The sequence below is a fragment of the Candoia aspera genome, chromosome 16 (genome assembly GCF_035149785.1).
Source record: "Candoia aspera isolate rCanAsp1 chromosome 16, rCanAsp1.hap2, whole genome shotgun sequence".
Taxonomy (NCBI): domain Eukaryota; kingdom Metazoa; phylum Chordata; class Lepidosauria; order Squamata; family Boidae; genus Candoia; species Candoia aspera.
The window spans coordinates 12,114,569-12,135,127 of NC_086168.1; the positions used below are offsets into that span (position 1 = coordinate 12,114,569).

The 20,559-nt window shown below is 56.4% G+C and overlaps 3 protein-coding genes across 3 annotated transcripts; 2 read left to right on the top strand and 1 right to left on the bottom strand.

Annotated features, from left to right (window-relative positions):
* Nucleotides 1-4,101: 4,101 nt before the first annotated feature.
* Nucleotides 4,102-5,208, bottom strand: RNF208 (ring finger protein 208). The gene has a single exon (XM_063316044.1). It carries the CDS (start codon nucleotides 5,029-5,031, stop codon nucleotides 4,231-4,233), a length of 801 nt encoding a protein of 266 aa, XP_063172114.1. The 5' UTR covers nucleotides 5,032-5,208; the 3' UTR covers nucleotides 4,102-4,230.
* A 7,226-nt stretch (nucleotides 5,209-12,434) lies between these two features.
* Nucleotides 12,435-14,036, top strand: CYSRT1 (cysteine rich tail 1). The gene is made up of 2 exons (XM_063316175.1): nucleotides 12,435-12,520; nucleotides 13,476-14,036. Exon 2 carries the CDS (start codon nucleotides 13,595-13,597, stop codon nucleotides 13,988-13,990), a length of 396 nt encoding a protein of 131 aa, XP_063172245.1. The 5' UTR covers nucleotides 12,435-12,520; nucleotides 13,476-13,594; the 3' UTR covers nucleotides 13,991-14,036.
* A 130-nt stretch (nucleotides 14,037-14,166) lies between these two features.
* On the top strand, nucleotides 14,167-19,187 carry RNF224 (ring finger protein 224). The gene is made up of 4 exons (XM_063316481.1): nucleotides 14,167-14,249; nucleotides 15,109-15,388; nucleotides 15,544-15,619; nucleotides 18,275-19,187. Exons 1-4 carry the CDS (start codon nucleotides 14,167-14,169, stop codon nucleotides 18,853-18,855), a joined length of 1,020 nt encoding a protein of 339 aa, XP_063172551.1. The 3' UTR covers nucleotides 18,856-19,187.
* The last annotated feature ends 1,372 nt before the right edge of the window (nucleotides 19,188-20,559 follow it).

Genomic DNA, 20,559 nt, shown 5'->3' on the forward strand with positions numbered 1-20,559 from the left:
CTTTCCCACCCAGTGGAACAGTGTATGTAATGGGCCCTGTCACCCGGAACGGGCTCTTTTGTGCTCCAGATCTGTTGCTGCGGTTCCCTGGAAGCCTGAGATGACCCCTTTGGGCTCATCCAGTGTCAAAGGGGCAATTAGTGGTAGCCAGTCTCTTTCCAGCTTGAACGCCGGGAACGTTCTTTGGTCCTAAACAATAGCCCACGTGTTTGCAAAAGGGAATGCCATGCTCAGCATCCATTTGTTTTCCTGGGGTTGAGGCTGCAGAACATAACACAAGCTGCTTCAGAAACCTGTTGGTGAGAATGAAGATGCAGCAACATGCATGCATATGCCAGATGGCTTCACCAGCCTTGCCTGCTCCCACTCCTCCCATGCCCATGCATGGACATTAACAGCCTGCAATGACCTGCATGGACATTAAAACGGGGGGGGGGGTGTCTCTGAGAATAGATGGGAGACTGTGGGGTCCATTGTGTGGGGCTTTAGCATCCATGTGTGCAAATTCACCCACCATCTTACACCCCCTCGGAAACAATCTCTTGGGAGAGATTAGCAAGATTTCAGCAAATAATTCAAAAACAGGAGGAAGTGTTTTTCCAGAAGTGGGGGCTGATGCAGAAGAGGAAGATCTGATGAAGCCCAAGCCTGCCTTGGCCTCTTTGCAGCAACAAGTCAGGAAAAGAATAGGGGGGGATGCTTCCCCAGAAAAGGGAGCTGTGGTGCCAGAAACAACATCGCTGCTCTCCTTCCTCCTTCCCCCCCTTGCCAGCCAGTTGCATCTCTCAGACTGTCCAGAGAAACTGGTTTGCTTTCCTGTTTTGCCCCTGAGGGTTGTTCTTGCCCCAGGCTCCTCGCGTCTCTTGGGTGGCAGGTGACCGCCTCCTCAAGGAGATGAAAATTTGACCTCTTGGAGACCCGCTGGATGAGCCCAGGTTTCACAAAGCTTTTCCTTCAGTTGGTGGTTCAATGTTTTTAAAGTGGTTCTGGATAAGGAAATGAAATTCCGTCTTGCCTGCAGGCTTTCATGTTGTGTTTGTTTATGAGGATAATGAAGGTGCCCTAATCGAGTCAGTCTGAGCCATCTGCTAGGGGTCTCTGGCTGCAGACGGAGAACTCAGCTGAGGAAGTCTGACCAGAAGCCTGTGGCCCAGAACTCAGCTGAGTCTGCCTGCAGTCCGGATCTTTGAGGCGGCCCTGGTGAAAAGACAATACACACTGCAGTTGCTCAGAGATTAGATGCCGGGCACCAGTTCTGCACCGGAGACCGCAGAAGGTTCCCCAGTTCTCAAGTAAATGTGCATGTTACCACTGCGGCCTACCTGGACTTGCTAGTCCTTTTGCATTTTGAACGAGGAGTTCGCAAAGAGCCGACGTGAACGAGGTGGGCGCTGCTTCCCCGTAAGGTCTCCTTTGAACTGGACTTCTCTTGTATGGTTTGAATGAAGCGTTTCTTCTGCCTTTTTGTTTGCTTTGAAAAACAGTTGCCGTCAAATGGGTGCGTTGATAGCGTAGCCTTTTCCTCCGTTGATGCTGATAGAGAGTGGAGGAAGAGAGGAGGCAGCAATGGACCACGGCCTCCCCACCGCCACCACCGAGACTTGGCATGGCAAGGAACCAGATTTTGTTGGCTCCAGCAGAGAATCCAGAGCAGAGTCCATGCCTCCTCCCTCATGCCCCCCTTGCCCCAAGTGCTCTCGTATCTGCATGCCAAGCACAGTCTTTCAACTAGCAGTGCATGAGTGGTCTTGTTAAAAGGGAATTCATGCGCCAGGGAGAGGAGTGGCCTCTCTGAGCTACAGAGGGCCACTGAGGAGAAGGAGCAGGGCAGGAAATGCCACAGCTCTGATCCTCAGGTACAGCCAAGGCTCAAGATGTTTGCAGGGTCACTGTGCCGCTCGGCCGGCCTCCCTCCCTGTACCACAAATGCTGGCACAAGTCTGCTAAGATCCCCCCTCCCAGAGGTTCACTGCACTGGTTCTGTGGGGTGGGGAGCAGCTGCTTAGCTGGCTTAAGCCTGAGCCGGCTCTGCGTGATTTCTTGTGCTCCCACCCTATTCCTGCCATACGTTGTTCCAGCACCTCAATCCACTGCAAGGACTCCTTGCGGGCTGGCCCCTCTCTACACACACACAGACATATCTTTTGAATGGAGAGCGTGTGTCCGTTTTGGTTCAGGAGCATTATTTATTTAGGAGATTTGGCTGAGGGTTAACAAGACCACCAGGTATAAAACAGGATCTTCATCATCAGCAACCTTGTTTTCTGGGTTGGCTGCTGCAGCTGCCTCCTTCCCGCTCCGGTGCCCACTGAAGACTGTCCATCTGGGCTCCGGCCGAGGCTCAACAACCTACTGGAGGTATAGGCGGCTATGGGCCTTTGGCCAAGACAATTCCAGACATTTCCTGAGCCGAGGTGTTCCTGGGTGGTTGGACTGGAAGTCCCCAGGCCACCGAGAAACTTTGCGCTTCACCGCTCATCCCTTGAGATTGATCCAGGGGACTCAGTTCACCCTTCCCAGCCCTGCAGAAGTGAAGCAGAAAGGCCTGGATAAGGCAGCTCCGCCCTTTTGTCCCATGTCCGCGACCCTGGTGGGCAGGAGTCGAGCATCCCTCCTCTGAGGTAGCTCTGAACTCTACCATGAGGACTTGTCAGAGTACCGCGAGGCCCTGCCTCCAGATTTGGTCCCAACCTCCTCATGCTGCAGCATCCCTAGATCCAGTGTGACCTGGTAATGTTCCCTTATGCCTCACTGCCGGCCACGAGCAGCCTTTCTGCTTGCTTCTGGAAAGACCCTCTGGCAGCTTAAACTGAACCTAAGCCTGCCCGGATTGCTTGAGAAAGCCAGAGCCCCAGTGTCCCCTTCTCCCCCGGGCCTGGACACGCGGGGCTGCGCCTCAAGAGATGGGCTGCCAAGGGATGCCCCTTTCTGTGAGTCTGGCCTCAGATGCTGATCGGACACGGGTCAAGTTATGGCTTTTTTTTTTATTTCTAACTTGGCAGAGACTGTTTTGCAAGAGTGGTACCTTCCCCAAGACCAAGCTCTGCCAGAGGAAATAGGTATTCTTCCCCGCCCCCAGCCCGATACCGCCACGGCACTCAAATGACCAAGCCGCACGGGCCGCCAAGAACTTGCCCCTTCATCCAGGAAGGTCTTTTCCGTGAGCTGAGAGGTCTTCATACACAGTGCTGTCATCGGGAGGCAGGAGCTGGCTAGCACTGGGGAGTGGCCCACACCCTGTCCACCTGAAATTGCCCTGGACGGGAGAGACCAGGGTCCACCTTCCTTTTCCCAGGAGGAGGCTCAATGTCCCAGGCAGGAAGGTGCTGCCTGCCAGGTCTGTGGGCTTCTGCTGCTGTGGGTGCACCTTTTCTCCTCCCCAAAGGGACACAACCCAAGGCCACAGAGATCTCAGTCCACTCTATTCAGCAGCGAGGGCCCAAACAAGATGTGTTTCTGAAACAGTGGTGAGGTGCACATCCTCCAAAATGAGGATCTAAATGCACATTTATCTTCCATTTCCTCAAAGGGTTTGCGTCGGGGAAACAGGGTGATTCCATAGGGGACTCCTGTTTGCAACTGGACTCGGCAGCACTGAGTAAGTCTACAGCACTTGGCCACAGAGTCAGGAGCTTTGGCAAATAACTTAAAACCAGTGTCTGCATTGGCTTCCAGCACAGGCCCTGCCTGGCGTTTCTGTGTTGTTCCAGGATCCTGCCTTGGCTCTTCTCCCAACAACTGCCCTGTTCTCACCGCCAGTACAAGCATAATCTGCTGGGACCGAGCCGTGAGCCGAAAAGAAAGAGATCAGATCCAGCCCTCGAAGATCCCACCCAAGTGTGGTGTGGGGTCTCTCAGGATGCATGGAGGGAGGGGCGCTGGACGGAAGGGGTGGCAGTGGGCTGTGAGGTCTCTACAACACTTCCAGATGGTTCTTCTGACAGCCACAACTGGGAGCACGCCCTCCCTGCCGGGTCTGGCCCCAATGTCGATCCTGCGATGCATCTCTCCCCGGAGCAGCGGCCGTTCCGTCCTAGCCCTCAAAGTACAAGGGGAGTCCACAGCCGGGTAGCAACAGATCCCGGAGAACCAATGGGGGGCTATTCTGGTCTGCTTCAGCACCTCCCAGGGCCTACGGAAGCCACGCTGTTCTCTCTCATGCAGTCCCACTGCTGAGGCCGGTGAAAGACTTCGGGCGGCAGGCCAGGGGCAGGGTCGGAAACGTGTGGCTTACATGATGGCACAAGAAGACAGCGGGTTCCGGATGTGGCAAGTGCAGGCTGCCCCACAGTACTGACGGAAGGTCTGATAGCAGCTGCGGTCCGTCTCACTGCTCCACTGCACCTGGTTGGCCGAGAGGGCTTCGGCCGGCAGCCTGTTGAGGATGCTGGTGTTCACCGCCAGGGCGGCCAGCCCGTAGTCAGTGAAGAGCACCGTTTCCCTCTTGCACGTGGGGCAGGAGATGAACTTATACTTTGGACAGGACTCATAGAGGATCTGCAGGCACTCCTCACACACCGAGTGCAGGCAGGAGAGGATGCGTGGACGTTTGTTGGTGAAGTTGTACGTGTGGCCACAGGTGGGGCACTCCAGTGGTTCACACGGAGTGGAAGGGTGCAGGACGTACTGGTTGACGATCACCTCATCCGAGGCTGGCGTTTGGCGGTGGTAGCAGATGTCGGAGCCGCCCTTGCGCTGCCCTTGATACGGCCTCTCGCGCCGGGGCAAGGGCGGGGTCCGGGATAGCCCCAGGGGTCCTGGATTGTTGTCTAGGGCTGGGATGTCACCGCAGGCCTGATTAACGATGATCTCAGATTCTGAAGGCCAGGCCCGCTTGGCGACCAGGGGAGGGTCCCGGCGGGCTGCCGGCATGTAGCGTGACTGGGAGCTCTGCAGCTCCGAGAACTTCTCCGGGTGGATAATCTTCATGGCCTCCATTTTGATGATGACCTGCTGCCCTTTCAGACATGACATGAGGAGGCTCTTCACGTTCCTGTCCGCAGTTTTGGTTTCTCCGAAGGTCTCCTGCATGAGGCTAGATGGCGCTTGCAGCAAGCCAGGCTTTGAACCGGGTGCGGACCATGAAGGGGTGGTGCTGGAGGATGATAGCAGGGCAGAGACACATCCCGGAGCGCTGCTGCCAAAACGGCTCACACCGTCATGCTCGTCGCGGCCTGGGCTGTCCACACTGCCGGCGAAAGGCAGGTCGCAAGAAGAGGGGTGCTGTTCCACGTCACTGGTCACACAAGTCTTTCGGGATTATGCCCACCGGTCCAGCTCTCCTGGGTGGCAGGGCATTGGCCTTGTTCCTGGGAAGAGTACTCCACCGGCAGGATCACATGCCGCAGGCTGGCTGGGCAAGCGGCAAGGAAATGAGCACAGGAAGAGCTCTGGCTGGCTGGCTGGCTGTTTTCCCGCCCCGTGTGGCTGAGCCCACTCAGGTGCAGAGGAGTTGAGCTGAAGCCGCGTCTCCCGCTGGAATGTGATTGGAGCATCCGGTGCCAAGCCTGGAGCTCTCCCTCCCTTTGGGGCCTTGATTCCTGTTTACATGTGAGGAGATCCTACCAATGCTCAAGAATGTGTTTTCCAAATTCCTGAGCTCTGACGTGCACCTCTCTCAGAGCTCTTCCCTGGAGATTAGGTCCCAGAAAAAAGGCCCCCAGGTGTAGCAGGTCCTGCTCAGGTGCCAGGCGGCGGGTGGGTTTCCTCCAGGAGAGTTGCCCCTTCTTCACAGGGAACAGCCTGGCCTTTCAGCCCCTCTGGAAAACCAAACAGAACAGTTGAAATCACTGGACAGCATTTGAGTGTGCCCTCACCCCCTAAAGCAGCAGAATGAGTGCAATAAAAGCCACCCATTGGCTCACGTGAGCAAATACCTTCAAAGACTGGTCCTCCAAAAGGCACTCGGAAACAGGGCCTCCCTTAAAAACACCCACTGTCCCATCCAGCCGTCTTCCCTGTGCTGTGATGGGTTTGCTCAACTCTGCACTGGGGACTGCCAGTTCTTTCCCCATTCGTCTGCTGAATTGTTCAGTGCCCTAACACCTCTCCTTTTTTTGTATATTTATTTGTTGGGGGCTAGGAACATTTTTATTCTCCTCTGCTCTCTGCTCTGAAGCAACAGCGCTGTGTGAGAATGGGGGTCCTTCTGAGCTCAGCACTGATTGTCAGCGACTTTCCTACCCAGAGATAGCAGGGACAGAATTGGGCACCTTCTCTGTGCCAAGCATTTTATCTGGGCTTCAGCTACCACCCTGCCGTGGAGAGAGGTCTGAGGGAGCCAGTAGCTCTCTGCTGGGTCTGGTGCTCTGTAAGCTGATCTTTCATTTTTGAAACCTGGGCGGGGGGGTGGGCTGGTACACAGGGTCCAGGCATCTAAGGGGAAGGAGAACTGAACTGCCCCTGCAAGGCTGCCTTGGTGGCCGCACAGAATTGTTTCAAAGTGAGTGCTGGACTCTGTGGGCAGGCCTCCCCCCCGCCCCGACTTAAGATAGGATCAGGCAAGGGCTGTGGCTTCTGGCTGTGTGAATCCCTCCATCCACAGCTCCAAGCAGCAGCCTACTCAAGCAGCGTGGGCCAGGTTTCTAAACCCCCTAAAGAGCTGCTGGTCCTTCTGCATTTGAGAGGCACAGGACCTCGCCTCTGCCCTGCATCGCAGCTCCTCTTGCTCTCAAGCCACAGCTTGACCGCAGATGCAGTTTGCAAGTGCAGTCACTTCCTCTTCTCAGGGGAGCCCGGGAACTGCCGCTGTCTCGAGAGAGTCTGGGAACCCAAGAGGCTGAAGTCAGACTGAAGGCTCTTTCACAGCAGTGCTCTTCTAGGGCTGAGGCAAGGGGTCATGTGGAGACCAGAAGTGGTAGACCCTCACTGAAGAAGCTAGCCTGCCCTAAAAGGCTGGGGTATTTGTGGTCTATGGGAATACTTGTATATCTTGTATAACGTCACCCAAATAGAAACATAAGCAACTGGGGCAGCTGGTTACGGTTTGTCCACCACAAGCCAGGAGGCATTGACGTGGACCAACTTTTCAGGATGGAAGCTTGTGAGTCAGATTCTTGCTTCAGAAAACTTCATATGGCAATGCAGTTGCACCCGTGCTGAGCTAAGAGTTGCCCATGGGCCTCTCAGGAGCAATGATCCAAGGGCAGTGGTGGACGGTGCCTTCTCAGGGTAGCCTAAAGGGGCCTCAGGAAGAACCAGTGCCAGGAGGAGAGAGCACCAATCCACCTTTTGTCCTGCTGACCAGCCGAATCCAAGCACAGCCGGGAAAGCCTGTTTTGCAAAGGAAGGAGGAGGTGGCCCATGGCCAGGAGTGAAGGAGGGAAAGGAGAGTTCTTATCTGCCGACCACTTGAGTTGAAAGATGCCTTTGGGCTATGATGGATGAGCTGTGCTGGCAAGGACAGGCAGGACGTACTCAAGAGGGAATCAGAAGGGCTGGCATTTCCGCTCTGCCAGATCTCACGTATCATCATCAGCTGCCACCTGAGCAGCTCCAGGATGCTCAAAGGCCCCGCATCATTCTGGAGCAGACTTGAGGCCAGCCCGTCCTGGCTGCCAGGGTGCCCGTCCCAGGAGCGCCTGTTTGCAAGTCCAATTCCAAAAGAGACTGACCCGGCTGGCCAAAGAACGCCCTTGCCTTCCTTCCCATTCTGGTCTGCAGAAACTTTACTTGTGAGGCCGAGGGGCAAACGCTTTAGTGCTGAAAAAGGCCAGGTGATGAAGGAACAACAGGGTTCCGGGTATTGGTATTGGAGGAGGAAGGGTGTCTTTTTAGGGAAATTGCCTGGCAAATTGAGGCCAAGGAGGTTCTACTCGCTGTTCTGCTTGCAGAGGCCTAGAAGCCCACGGCCTGCTCCCTCTCTGGCAAGCCCCATCAAGGCTCACCCCAAACCTTCCCAGGCTAGGCTGCTAGCAGGACCTCGCTATTCTGGTGCTCATGTTGCTTTGCCTGGTGCGTATGCTCAACCAATCGCTCACGGGCATTCTCCCCCACCCCCGGCTGCGCCCCCTCATCCTCACCTCCAGCAGATCCCTTCCGGCTGTCCAGGAGCCTCCAGGCGTCTTCCCCGCGTCGCCCTTCGCAGCTCGGCTCCCCCACAGGCTGGCCCCGCTCCAGCTGTTCAGCCGCTGAGCAGGTGCGCGGGACGGTGAGCGCCGCGTCCTCTCGTTTAGCCGGTGCGCCCGGGGGCTCCGGTGCCGGGACCGCAGGGAGGCGGCGACGGGAAGCGCCCGGCCGGCGGGTCCTCTCTCCTGCCTCCAGCACGCGGCGCGCGGCCGAGCTGCTGCCTGGCGGCCCGGAGGCGGAGGATGCTAAGCTGCACCCGGGCGCGAGTGGTACCCAGAGAGGCCGCGGAGGCGGATTCGCCTATTCTTCTCCGGCGAGCGAGCGGGTGGGCCAAGCCCGGAGATGCGCGGGCTCGCGGAGTCGCCTCGGCCCGCGGGCGGCGAGGCCGTTCGCTTCTGATAGATCGGGAAGTCTCGCTGCCCTCCTGCTGCCCGGTGCTGGAGCGCCGCTCGCCCGCCGCCGCCTCTCTCCGTCCCCCTCTCTTTCCGCAGTGAGAGCACTGCAGTGATGTAGGCAGCCCGCTCGGCAAGGCTCACGTTTCCCTCAATCAGCAGCCGCCGCCGCCGCCGCCGCCGGCCCGATCTCGCGGGCTGCGCTGCCTTAGCGCCCGCCGGCTCCTGCCAGCCGCGCTGCGGAGCAGGTTCTGTCGGCAGGTCGCGCAGGAAGAGAGGCAGCCTCTGCTCCGCCTTCCTCCGCCCGGCCCGGCCCGGCCGTTGCGAAGTTACCCTCCAAGGCGGCGGCGGCGGCGGCGGCGACAGTTGCAGCAGCTTCCTTCCGGCTCCCGGGTGGGTCTTCTATTGCAGCGGTTCCAGAGTTCCTTCCCTTGCACGCTTGTACAAGAGCCCTGCGGGGTAGGCCGTTCTGGACCCGACAGGGCAAGGCAGAGGCCAATTGACCCCCAGCCCGGCTGCTCGAGGGGGGTTAGCGGTTGGGATGGGAAGCCGGGAAGCCCATCCCAGTTGCAGGCGGCTGCCAAAGAGGGTAGAAATGCAGAGGTGCGGTAGATGGAAGGCACCCTGCACCAGCCCAGAGGCAGTTCCTTGAGGCTTACATCTGCTGTTGCTCAGCTGGAGCCAAGGTCAACACACACCCCTTCTTTGAGCCCCCACACCCGCTTCACACAGCCATCCCAAACTTGCTTGACCAGCTTGCACATCCCTACCCAGTGGAAACATACAGGCAACCAGGGCCGCAACTAGGGTCTGTCACCCGAGGCAAACATGGATTCCACCCCCATTTTGGTGCCCCCCCCCAACCCTAACTCCTGTTTGCTTCAGGACATCCAAGGAACAAATGTCAGGATTAATTTGCATCTGCATCACAGCGTGGCTGTCTGTGCTTCCCTTCAGGGAGATCATCAGAACTTTCCTGGGAAATATTGTACCTGGTTCCCTGTCCTCTGTCCCCTTCCTTCCCAACAGCCTGTTTGGTTTTTTTAGCCCAAGCTCTTTGCTGAGAAGGGCCTCTCCTAAGATCACAGTGTGATCTTCTGGACAGAGCATTAAAGTGGCACTGGGGAGCATTGGATTCACAGACACACACCCAGCCACCAAATGCTCCCTTGAGTGCTTACGGGTCCTACCACGAACTGGTCTCCTGGGTCACCTGGCAGGATGACGTCCTTTTGTTCAGCATTTTCTGGACCCTGTTCTGAAATAAAAAGCTGGTGCTTCACATGGCTTTCAACTGTTTCTTCAGACAGCCTAAAAACACTCTGTGGAATCTCCTGCCTCCAGAGATGGCCCGAGGTGCCTGGCAAAGCAGGTGCCTGGTAAAGGAGGCAAGCGAGGACCACCACCACTGGCCTGCCCAACTTGTTTGCTAAATGGCACCTTCAGTTCCAGAGGCAGCAGACTGTGAGTACCCGGTCCTGGGGACAGTGGTGAAGGAGTTCCTGTCTCTCTGCCCCACTTTTAAGGAAAAGGTTGCTAAACTCACTGGCCCCAGTGGAAGAGGATACCAAGAATTCAGCTCCCTCCCAACAGAAGAGCGCCTGCCTGCCCTTCTCTCCGGGTCTGGGGTCTCGGCATCCCCTCCCTTTCCCCTCCCTTTGTTTTGGACCTTTTCTTTGCACAAAGCTGCCTTGTTTTCTCCAGCCCCTTGGTCTCCCTTGGCAGCCAACTGCCCCATGCCCCACCCCAATGAGGGTGGAGAGGGACCCATAGCAATTCTGCCTGGGGGGGGGAGGGACAGTGGGGGCTGCAGGCAGGAGGGCTTTTAAAGAGTGCTTTCAGAGGCTGCTGCGGAAAACACCCTCTTCGAAGAGGTACCTTGCCATATGGGGAAGGGCCTGTTGTCTGCAGTGTTTCGGCTGAGAGCAGGAGAGGCCCTATCCGTGAAAGATGTGTTATCTTTTCCCTTCAAATAGTTCTCATAGCTTTATGCGCTATCGAATGTGTTATTTTCCTTCAAATAATTCTAATAGCCTTAATCAAATGCAGATATGCACTGAGTTAACTGAAACTGATTGGAATAACCAAGGGAGGGCACAAGATTGTGCCCATTTAATTCAAGGAGGTCTGTGCAGGGTTAATTGGGCCCCTGACAGGATTGGAGGATGGTAAAGGGCTGGAGGGCACAACCTTTCCAGCCAGAAACTTCCACCTGCTTCCCTGGGGTGGCCAAGTGAGCTATTTGCATTCCAAGGGAACTTGCTCAGAGGTATAGTGTATGATAACAATGATAATGAAGATATCCTGATAATGGCTTGGACTGGGTTCTTTGCTAAGTATGAATAAGAGGCAGGACCAGGGTGGAGCCCTTCCTGCTGGGGGGTGATAACCACAGAGAGGGGCCCAGGAGGCGGAAGTGCTTGTTCCAGGGCAGGAAATCCGTGGCTTCTCCTCCAGCCAGATGCTCAGTGGGCAGTCACAATGGTTGGCTTTCCCCTGCTCCCGCCAACCTTTCTCCTGGAGGGCAAGTGGACAGGCGCTTCGGGGGCTGAGGCCAGCGAAGCCGCTGCTGGTAAGAGGCAACAGATTGGCCCAGAACTCCAGAGATAAAACCCTCCTTTATCTGAAAGCACCAACAAGAGCTGATAGAGAGCTGTACCAAGCTATCAGAATGAAGCGACCATTGGCCGGGTCCTAATGCTGGACCTGACCCAAGCGGTCCAACAGTCCCTTTGAGCTGAGCTGGGCCTTCGAGGAGGCCTGGGTTCAGACCTCACCCGGGCCAGGTAGTTGTGAGAAGGACGTGGCCTGGCTCTGCATAGGTCACTTTGGGAAGCACTGGGGGAAAGTTGAATTTTCTCTTCATTTTATTTACATATGTACACACACAGGCCTATACATATACTTTTTCTTCTTTTTAAAAAGTGTATAGCTTACGTGTAATAGTTTAGGTTTTTTAAAATATGTCGTTGTTTATACACTAGCAAGACAGTCATATCGTTTCTAGTTTACCTATCAGATTACTTACGGATGCCTCTTTGGTACCATTCAACCAAATCCTCTTGGAACTTTAAACATTGGAAAGAAGCGGGGAGAAGCAGGCCAGGGCTAAGGCAGGGCTGACCCCTAGTGTTGGCTCTTGGGAACAGCACCTGCCGGGCCCCAAGCTCCTCCTCCCTTGCCCTGTCCTGTCCCTCGGGCAAAGGTGCCCAGGCAGCCCCCACCCCACCCCCGCCCCCGCCCCCACCCCGCCCCCGCCCCCACCCCCGACCGCGCCTTCCTCTCCTGCAGCCCAGCAGGGAGAAAGCCCTGAGTCGCCTAGGCAGTGCCCCGTCGAAGCGCTCTTTCCCCCTCGATCCAGCCTCAGGGCAGCAAGAGTCGCGCTCTATTCCCCAGGGGTGAGCGGGCTGGGAGGGCAGCCAGGGTTGGCGGAAACGCTGGCGGTGGGGACAGCAGAGGGTCAGCAAAGACCACGCTTTGGCGGATCTTTTGCCGCCGCCGAGTCCCTCCGGTCGATGGCGACGCACGGGCGAGGGATTCCCGGGTCTCCAGAGGGCGCCCGGTTGGGGAAGACTGCCGCCGTAGCCGCTTTCTCCTGAGTGGGCTTCCTCGCGACTTCGGGGGTCGGCCACTGGGCCGGCGGGGCGGGTAGCTCTGGCTCACTCTCGGGATCCGACTTGCGCGAGCGCCGCCTTGAGGTTTGGTGTTTGGTTCCTTTTCACCTCGGAGGGCGAACCGAAATCAGTTTCAGGTGTCCATGAGGGAGGGACCGCCGTAACCAACCCCGGAGCCGTGGGAGGGCGGTCAAGAAGGCGAGCTGACGCGTGGCTGTGCCGGGGCCGGCCGGAGGCTTCCTGGGCGGTGCTGCCGCCTTGGCAGGCAGACCAGGAGGCTCCTCCGGGTGAATGTCGGCCTGTGGACGCGCGGGGAGGCGCAGGGCGGCCGGAGAGAAGGGTGCGCCCGCCGGCCCCTCCCTGGCTACAGGCGGAGCGGACCCGTTCACAAAGGGGGCGAGCCTTGGCCGGGAGTGCGGCGGGTTGAGGGGACGAAAGACCTGCCAGGTAGGTCGGGCGGGGCGCGCTGAAGTCGACTCTCTTCTCCCGGGGCAGCGACGGCAAGGCTTGGGTCAGGGTGGCGCTGCGGCTCGATTCTGGCTCGAAGAAGGCCCCGGGCTGGTAGCCGGGGGGAGGCTCTGGAGTCCACCTGCGCGCACCTGCCTGTCCCGGAGGGAAGCGGGCCGAGGCGCTGGCCTGGCAGCCTGGGGCAGTCCGGCACGCTGGGAAGGGGTTCCATTGCCAGGAGCTTTTCATTTGGGGGCAGGCGAAAGTCTGAGACTGAAGCATGGCCCTTGCCTTTGGTAGGAAGAAGTTCCACTGGTGCAGCTGTCCCCACCCCCCCATGAGAAGCCTGGTACCCAAGGGTCTTCCTGGTCCCAAACGTGGCACCCAGGATTTCCGAAGAAAGCCCTGGGCATTGGAGGCCGTTCTCTTGGAGGAGAGTCTCTAGGGGCTGGCCTCCCAAAAGGAATAGCCAGGAGCCAGGTAACTGAGGTCTACGGTTGAAATTCAGCCTGTTGAAAGCTTTGACCAAATCCTGGAGCCTGGGTGGGAGACTGGGTGGCAGCCAGGCTGCCCCACTGCCCCACGCTTCCTAATTTTTTACTTTCTTGGCGCTCTTGTCGTTTTGCATTGCTGTCGCCAGAGGAGCGGCAAGCCACAGTTGGGAAAACCAGCTCTGTTGGTTTGGGCTGCTGTCCGGGCTGCAGGAGGAGGCCAAGGCAGCTGTCCACAAGGGAGGTGGTGCTTTGGAACAGGGTCTGGGATCCAGCCTCCCCCCCCCCCAACACCCCTTTCTGGTGGGCTGCCAGCCTCCTCTCATCCCTCCTTGGAAGGAGGGGGATCACTGGTTCCTGACTTCCCCTGTAAGTTTAGCAAAATTAATTTTTTAAAAAGCCTCCTTTCTTGCTCAGTAGCACAGGGAAATCGCTGATGGTAAAATCTCCTTTTTGTCTCCAAGCGTTGGTTCTTTGGTAACCGACTGGACGAGAAGCAGCAGCTGGGCAGGCAGAGTGCACCCCGGTGGGGGGGGCACCTTAGCTGCTGCTCTGCCACAAGCGTCTGCCGGAGCAGGCAGCCATGGACCGCGGGCTCACCATCGAGAACCCCTATGCCAGTGTCACCATCCCCCAGGCGCAACTGAATGATGGCTTCCTGCGATACTACCTGGGGGATGACCTCACCTCCGGCACCGTCCTCTTCAGCCCCAGCATCTTGCCCACGTACTCGGCGGCCCCAGAGAAGGGGGGGGTGGCTCCGGCTTCGAACGGCCAGAGAGCCCAGGCGCAGGAGGAGTTGCAGGCCCAGCCCACTAACCCCTACGCCAGCCTCAAGATGCCCAGGGCGGACGCTCCGGAGCCCTTCCGTTGGAAAAGCGACAAAGGGGCCGCTCCGGACCGTGGCGGTGGCTGCTGCTCGCCTTGCTGCCCCAAGTGCAGCCCGTGTTGCAGGAAGCTCTGCTGCATTGTCTCCTGATCCCCCGGCGATCCCCCGAAGAGCAGGGGAGGCTGGGATGTGGCCGTGCTGCTCTGAGCCCCCAGTCGGGCTGCCGGGACGTTTGCCTTCGCCTCACCGGAGTGGGTGTGCCGCGATTCCTGGAGGGCCCGGTGGGGTGGCAAATCTTTCTCTCCCACCTTCCCTGTTGAGGCACCATGGGCAGCGGAGGAGGAGGGTCTCAGCCGGGATTTGGTGAAGAGGAGCAAGAAACAAAGGGAAGGGGGAAGATGTTGCCCTGGCAAGGATCAAGATGCGTTGACTTGGCCCTTCTTGCTGTTTAACTCTGAACCTGAACTGGGCTGGTAGCCAGACGTGCTCCCTACCTTCTGCGAGGACCACCCAGGGTGGGGGCAGAAAGGCGGCCTGGCTGTGGCTGCAGTTTGGGCAGGAGCAGTGGCTGCCTTGGCACCTCTCGCCCCCTTACTCTGGAAGCAGAATCGAGGACAGACCTGGCGGGCAGGTGGGTGGAAGGAAAACTGGGCAGGGCAGGGGGTGCCGGCAGGCCTGGCCCTGGATTGTGGGGGGTGGGGAAGGAAGCACACACCGTCACCTGCTGCCTGGGCGGAAGGCAGTCCTCAGTCAGGGTGGGGTGCCTTGGCCTCTGCCCTTCGAACAGGGGTGTGGGGAAGGTTCTCCATAAATAGCAAGCGTAATAAAACTTTCCCTTGCCCAGCCAGTCTGTCTTCCCTTTATCTGTTGGAGAGGCTAGCTCCACAGCCGCCTCCCCGCCTGCCCCCACATCCTGGAGTCTCCGCCCTGTTTTTCTGCATTCTGTGGAGGCTTTGCCATTTTTCTTAGCTTAAGCCAGAGAGTCTGGCCTGTGACTTGCTTCACGCGCCTTCCAAGGACACACACTCCGAAGGTCGCCCTTGGGCGTTTCTTGGCACAGCCCCAGCAGGACGAGATTCCGTGTGTTGACAAGTGTCCCTTGCCAACCTTGCCCTGCCGCGGCTTCCCGTGTGCGGTGCCCTGCCCCTTTCCCTGCCGCTCCCCCGACAGCCCTGCCTGGCCACCTTTTTGGGTTCACTGGTGATGGAGGTGCCGGTGCACGTGGCGGCACGCACCCTCTTGCTCGGCTGTGGGGCTGCTCCGTGAAGGCTGCTGCCTGAGAGCTGCCTGCCTGGCTTCCCGGGGCCTGGAAAGTGGCTCCCGCTCTACGCCAAGGAGGAGATGCCAACGTCATTGTGGAGGCCGACTGGGCAGTGCACCCTGCTGGCTCATGATAAAGAATGTGGAGGAGCAATGAGGGGACTGGCATGGCATTTGATTCCCGCATCTGGGGGTCCTACCGGGGCCCTGAGGCCGCTGCTCACATTGCCCAGGGCCAGGGGAGATGAGGCCTCTTTAGCTCCTGCTCGTGGCGAGGGCAGGGCATGGGTAAGATGCGGCCGGAGGTTGCCGGTAGCAGTCCCCCCTTCTTGCCACTCTGGCACTGCTTTTGTTGGCACCTCTAGCCCCAGTGGAAGTGTAAGAATTGAAGGGGTTGCTGCAACGTATCTAAAGCAGTGGTGCTCTTGTGTTTCCTGACCAAGGAGAAGCCTCTGAGGGAGCCACGGAAGCCCTCGTTCCAGCACTCAAAGAGCAGTGGGCACAGCAGGCCGTCCACGGGTAGCGTCCCTTCTTAGTCGCTGGGCAAGTTCTGTCTCCTGCGTTCAGGTGCCGCTCCAGCCTGCGGAGGCAGAAATCAGCCAACTACTTGTCTGGCTGCAAGCGTTGTCAGCACGCAAGCAACCAGCAGAAGAAAGGGATTAACCACCTTAATGCTTTTTTTCCCCCTGGGGAGAAGGGCTGACTCTCTCTCTTCTCCCCAAGGCTCAGCCTCATGGGAACTAGCCTCCCTCCACCAAGCTCATGTAAACACCTCTCTCTTTTTGTGAAGGGTTGAGCGATGTGGTCAGGCTGGTGCCGGCCCCACCACTGTGTGTTCTTATGCAGTGGGGCTTTTTTGGGAGGAAACAGAGCAAGAGAGGTCTTGCTCTGGGTCTGGCCCACTCGTCCATCTGGGCTCCGGGGCCGCTGTGTCCACAGCAGCATTCTTCCATCTGTATTTCCTTCTTCAACCCCACTTCTTGACTCATGACGAGTCTGCTTCATGAAATGATGGTACCATTGGAAGGTAGAATTTCTGTGCCCCGTGTGGGCAAGGCTCTGCTGAGTTGGCACTGATTTATTCTGCCCCCCCCCCGGTCTTAGTTACTCCAGGCCAGAATGCAGAGCAACATGGTGTAAAAACATCTGTGGGCAACCGTCAAGACAGCACTTGGGAAGAGCAGCCTCTGTTCAGCACGGCCCTTTTGTTACCCTCTTCGTAGGGTCTGACTTCCTGGGGGGTGGGGGGGGAAGTGCCCCTGTTTGGAGTCCTCTCCAGGAACACTTTCTGGTAGCCAATTATCAGGATTTGGCAGTGGGAAGAGAAGAAATTTAAGTGATGGGCAAAGCATCTGTTGTTTTACAACAGTTGTATTCTCTTGCTTCCTTTTATTGTTCAGCCCAATTGGAAATTACGGGGACTTTCTGTATGAAAAATAGGTGCTGTATGATGGAACAATGGTCCGATTCTGAGCTTTTTAGAAATAAAGAATTGTTATTTAACTTTCTTATCATTCTTTCACGAGGCAGTTTACAATAGATGCTTAATACACCATATCAGCAAAGCTAGTAGATTGACGGTTAAAATAGCAGGAACTAAACTGCGAGGCTGCCTAAAGCCAACTTTAAAAGGCCGAGTGGGATTTTTTAAGCAGTCTGGTGAATGTCACCGAGAGAAGAGCATTGTTCCTCCAGAAGAAGGAGTCCCAGGTGTGGGACTGCCAGAGAAAAGTCCCCTACAAGCCACTGGCCAAGGTGGTGGTACCAGGCCCGAGAACAGCATCTCTGTGGCTAATCCGAATCGGTCTTTCCATCGAACCTGGAGAAGAAACATCACCAATGGAAAAGGAGCAACTCTGCCGGCAGCCCAGGCCTCCCGAGGCATCTGCCTCTTGTTGCAGCAGTCTGACCCAGGTCCCTTCTCCACATGGCACAAGGGGATTCTTTGGCAGGTCCACCTGACGCGCCTCGGAAGAACCTGGGGCTGGGTCCAACCAGCAGTCCCCCTCTTCCATGTCCTGTTCTCCCTGCAGCCAGCCGGATGCCTCTTGGGAGGACTAAACGTCTTGGACTTAGTCTCAGGGTAGAGAAGTCTGTCCCTTTGGCACTAGTAGATGCCCAAGCCGCAGAAGATATTGAGCCCTGATGAAGGGTTGGGGAGGGTGCAGGGAGAGGCAGGGATACAGAGGCCCCGATGTCCAGGAGGGACCATGGAGGGCTCCTGAGGTCCAGGAATATTTGAAATCCTGGGGATTGTTTCTCATGCCGGTAGGATCTGAAAACTCCGGGCATTTGTGCAGAAAGGTGATTTCACTGCTGACATCCAGGGCAGGGTGGGAGAGATGAATGCAGGGCTCCACTGGAGGAGACAGGCAGGGAGGGAGCATATTACTGCATTTCTGTGGCTATTGGCAGCCAGGACAACCGTAACTCTATCTTGTGAACTTAGCCTCCTCATGGTAGATACAGTACTGCAACTGTGCCTGAAATGTGAACCTCATACAATATAACAGTGGGAGGCTGCATCCAGAAGCTGTCAGCCTCCATTTCTTCCTCTTGAGAAGAGTGAGAATGCAGCAAGAGCAGGAAATGTAAGTTTCCTACCCGCAGAAATCGGCATGCTGATTGTGTAGCCACAGAGCCCTATCTGTCTCCCTCTTTTGCTTTGGATAAGGTGAGCTCTTGCCAGGCATTCTGGCCTGCGGATGAGATGACAGAACCACAACCTTGAGGCAATTCGTAGGAGACAGCCACATTCAACTTGCGAGCTCCCCGTTTGGGGTGCTGAAATTGGCAGGGGTTTTCATCTAATTCTCTCTTGTTTTTCACCTGAACTAAGCCTCTTAAATAAGTTGCTTGGTCAGCTTGCTGTCCCCGGCTCTTAAGGGGTCAGTTTTGCATGAAAATCTGCAGAGCCAGGGGCAGATAGGGCTGCCTAGGATCCACCAAAGGAATAAGGCAGCCCCCCAGACCCTTTAACTCCTTTGCCAGCAACCTAACTGGTCCAGATCATGATGTGCCTGGAAAGTTGTGGCCTTCTTTTTTTACTTTAGTTCAGGGCTTCAGGATCAGAGTTAGGAGTTTTGGACTGAGGCGCATTCAGAGTGTTGAAAGGCTGCCCCTGAGCTCACTGCCTTCTGCAACAGGTGTATTTGAAGAAATAGACCGACTGAGACCAACCGGAGCCACAGTCCAAGATCTGGTCTGCATCCGGCGTTGAATGGCCCTTCTCTTTGGTTCTTCCCTCTAGGGTTCCTCTGACTTCAGGGCCTGAGAGCTGGGAGGCTGCCAAGCCTGGCCTGGGGGCTGCGGCCCATCGTCCCAGCAGCCCCAAGATTGACTGTGTCATCTGTTACTGCTGCTATGACCTCTCTGCCCACCTCCCTCGCCGCCTCTACTGTGGCCACACGTTTTGTCAGGCCTGCATCCGGCGCCTGAATGTGGTGGCCAACGAACAGTGGTGGATCCCGTGCCCCCAGTGCCGCCAAAACACCCCCACCCCGCGTGGAGGGGTGACAATGCTTGATTTGGACCTCGCAGCCTTCCTAGTGGTCAAGTCTGAGAAGGATGCTCCGCGGCCGGGAGGTAGACCGCATCCGGAGCTGTTCCCCAAGGAGAAGCCGGTCATCACGGAGCAGCCGGCGGGCTCGCGCCAGGAAATCCTGCCTGAGCCCCAGCCCTGTTTTCCCCAGAACGGCTGCTGCCGCTGCGAGCCCCCTTTTTGCTGTGGGACCACAGCGGCTTTTCAGAGCTGAATTAGGCTTCTGCCTGTGTGGTGCAGCGTCTCGTAACAGAGAGGTGACGCGTTTGTCCGTGGCTGAACTTGAAATTCCAGAGTTTTCTGAAAATGTTTCCGTCTTTGCTGCATCTTGCGGGACTTCCCCGCTGTGATGGTTTTCTAGCACAGTCTCCTGACCAGCTCCGAGCTGTGTCTAAACCCACCAGGCCCAAATCCTGCGCCAGCTCCTCAGTGCTTGCTTGGCGATGGCAAGTTGGGCATTGCTATAGACTGTAGCCGGCTGGTCCTGCTCCAGAGCTGCATTCTTAGCACGGTGTCATGTTTTTCTCAGTCACGCCTCCCGGACTTCCCTTGAGAGTTTAGAGTTCTGCTGATAAACCTATCTCCAGTGCATTTCAGAATGGATCCCGAGCTCGGTCTCTTCATCTAGTCTCTTTCGTTCAGTTGGATATTGTCACAGGCTGCTTCCAGAGAAGCACTGGTTCTGGAATTGCTGCCAGTTTTATGAAGGAGGGAGGGCCCTGCATGCTCTCGTCCCCTATTTGTTCCCCCCCCCCCCGATTCCCTCCTGGCTTTTTGCTGTGTTGGGTATAACAGCCCAGGCGTACATTGCGCAAACAGCCTTAGGACTTCTCCGTTTTCTGTTTTAGGGAACATGCTTTGGTGGTGACTTTATCAGGTGCAGGTGGGGGGCGCTGAATTCAGCAGGCCAGCACTCATTGCCTCTATAAATTTTGTAAAAGATGTATTTTCTTACCCCTGTATATTTATTTTTTTAAATCAGTCTCTTTGGTGGAACTAAAATACCTTTCTGACAAAGGTTCATAAATGAAGGAATATCATACTGCTATGCTGCTGCAATAGTCATATTAAAAATATCTTTTCTGGTATGTATTATATCATAATTAGAAGAAAAATGTTAAAATTGATGATCTGCAGAGGTGCTAATTTCACGAGGAGCCACTACTGGACAGTAAATTTTGATTTTCAAATCTGTGGTACCCAAACGCTTCCCAGACGCTTCATAAAAATGTTGTTTTGCTTAATAGTGTATTTCTCATCTTCATCCCCTTAATTTCATTCTCTGAGTTTGGTACAAGTGAAAATACTGAACTTAGCCCTCTTGCAATGTTTGAATGACAAGCAGCAGGTGTCACATCTAATCATGCAGTGATCCAAAAGGTCTGACTGCTTTTGCTTTCCTGATGCACCATTACTTAATGTATCAACTCATATTTTAGACTGAGATGCTTTGACTGTTTTTAATTAAAAGCCACAAACCTGTCTTTGCAAATATGAACCTGCTCGTGAATTTTCCCTGCCTCAATATTTATTGATTTTTTAATAAGTGGCTGCCACCCTTAAAGACCTAAGCCTAGTTTTAGGCACATGGTCCCAGTTGCTCCCACTCAGTGGCCCCCCGAGCCAGACCGGAGTGGCTCGGGGTCCGGGTGAGAAGACGGAGGCCTGTGCAGGAAGCCTTTGGGCACGTGTGCCGCAGGCAGTTCGTTCTCTTCATCCGGGTTGAGGAACGGTGCTGCCCTTGCCTTCCCTCCATTGTTCTGGCCAACGCCGTCTTTCTCCCCCAGCAGAAAGGAGATGTTTGCGCCTGGTGGCTTCTGTAGGGGGTGCCCACCAAGTGGGTGAGGCCCCAATGCCTCTGAGGGCAAACTTGAAGGGAGGTTTTCAGATGCCACATCTTTCTATTTCCGGATCGCTT

Bases quoted from the DNA above. Each gene is read 5' to 3' on its own strand.
- RNF208 (XM_063316044.1), bottom strand. From the start codon at position 5,031: ATGCAGGAGACCTTCGGAGAAACCAAAACTGCGGACAGGAACGTGAAG.
- CYSRT1 (XM_063316175.1), top strand. From the start codon at position 13,595: ATGGACCGCGGGCTCACCATCGAGAACCCCTATGCCAGTGTCACCATC.
- RNF224 (XM_063316481.1), top strand. From the start codon at position 14,167: ATGGGCAGCGGAGGAGGAGGGTCTCAGCCGGGATTTGGTGAAGAGGAG. The intron at 15,389-15,543 runs GTAAGATGCGGC...TTCCTGACCAAG, and splicing joins GTGGCGAGGGCAGGGCATGG to GAGAAGCCTCTGAGGGAGCC. The intron at 15,620-18,274 runs GTAGCGTCCCTT...AGACCGACTGAG, and splicing joins GCACAGCAGGCCGTCCACGG to ACCAACCGGAGCCACAGTCC.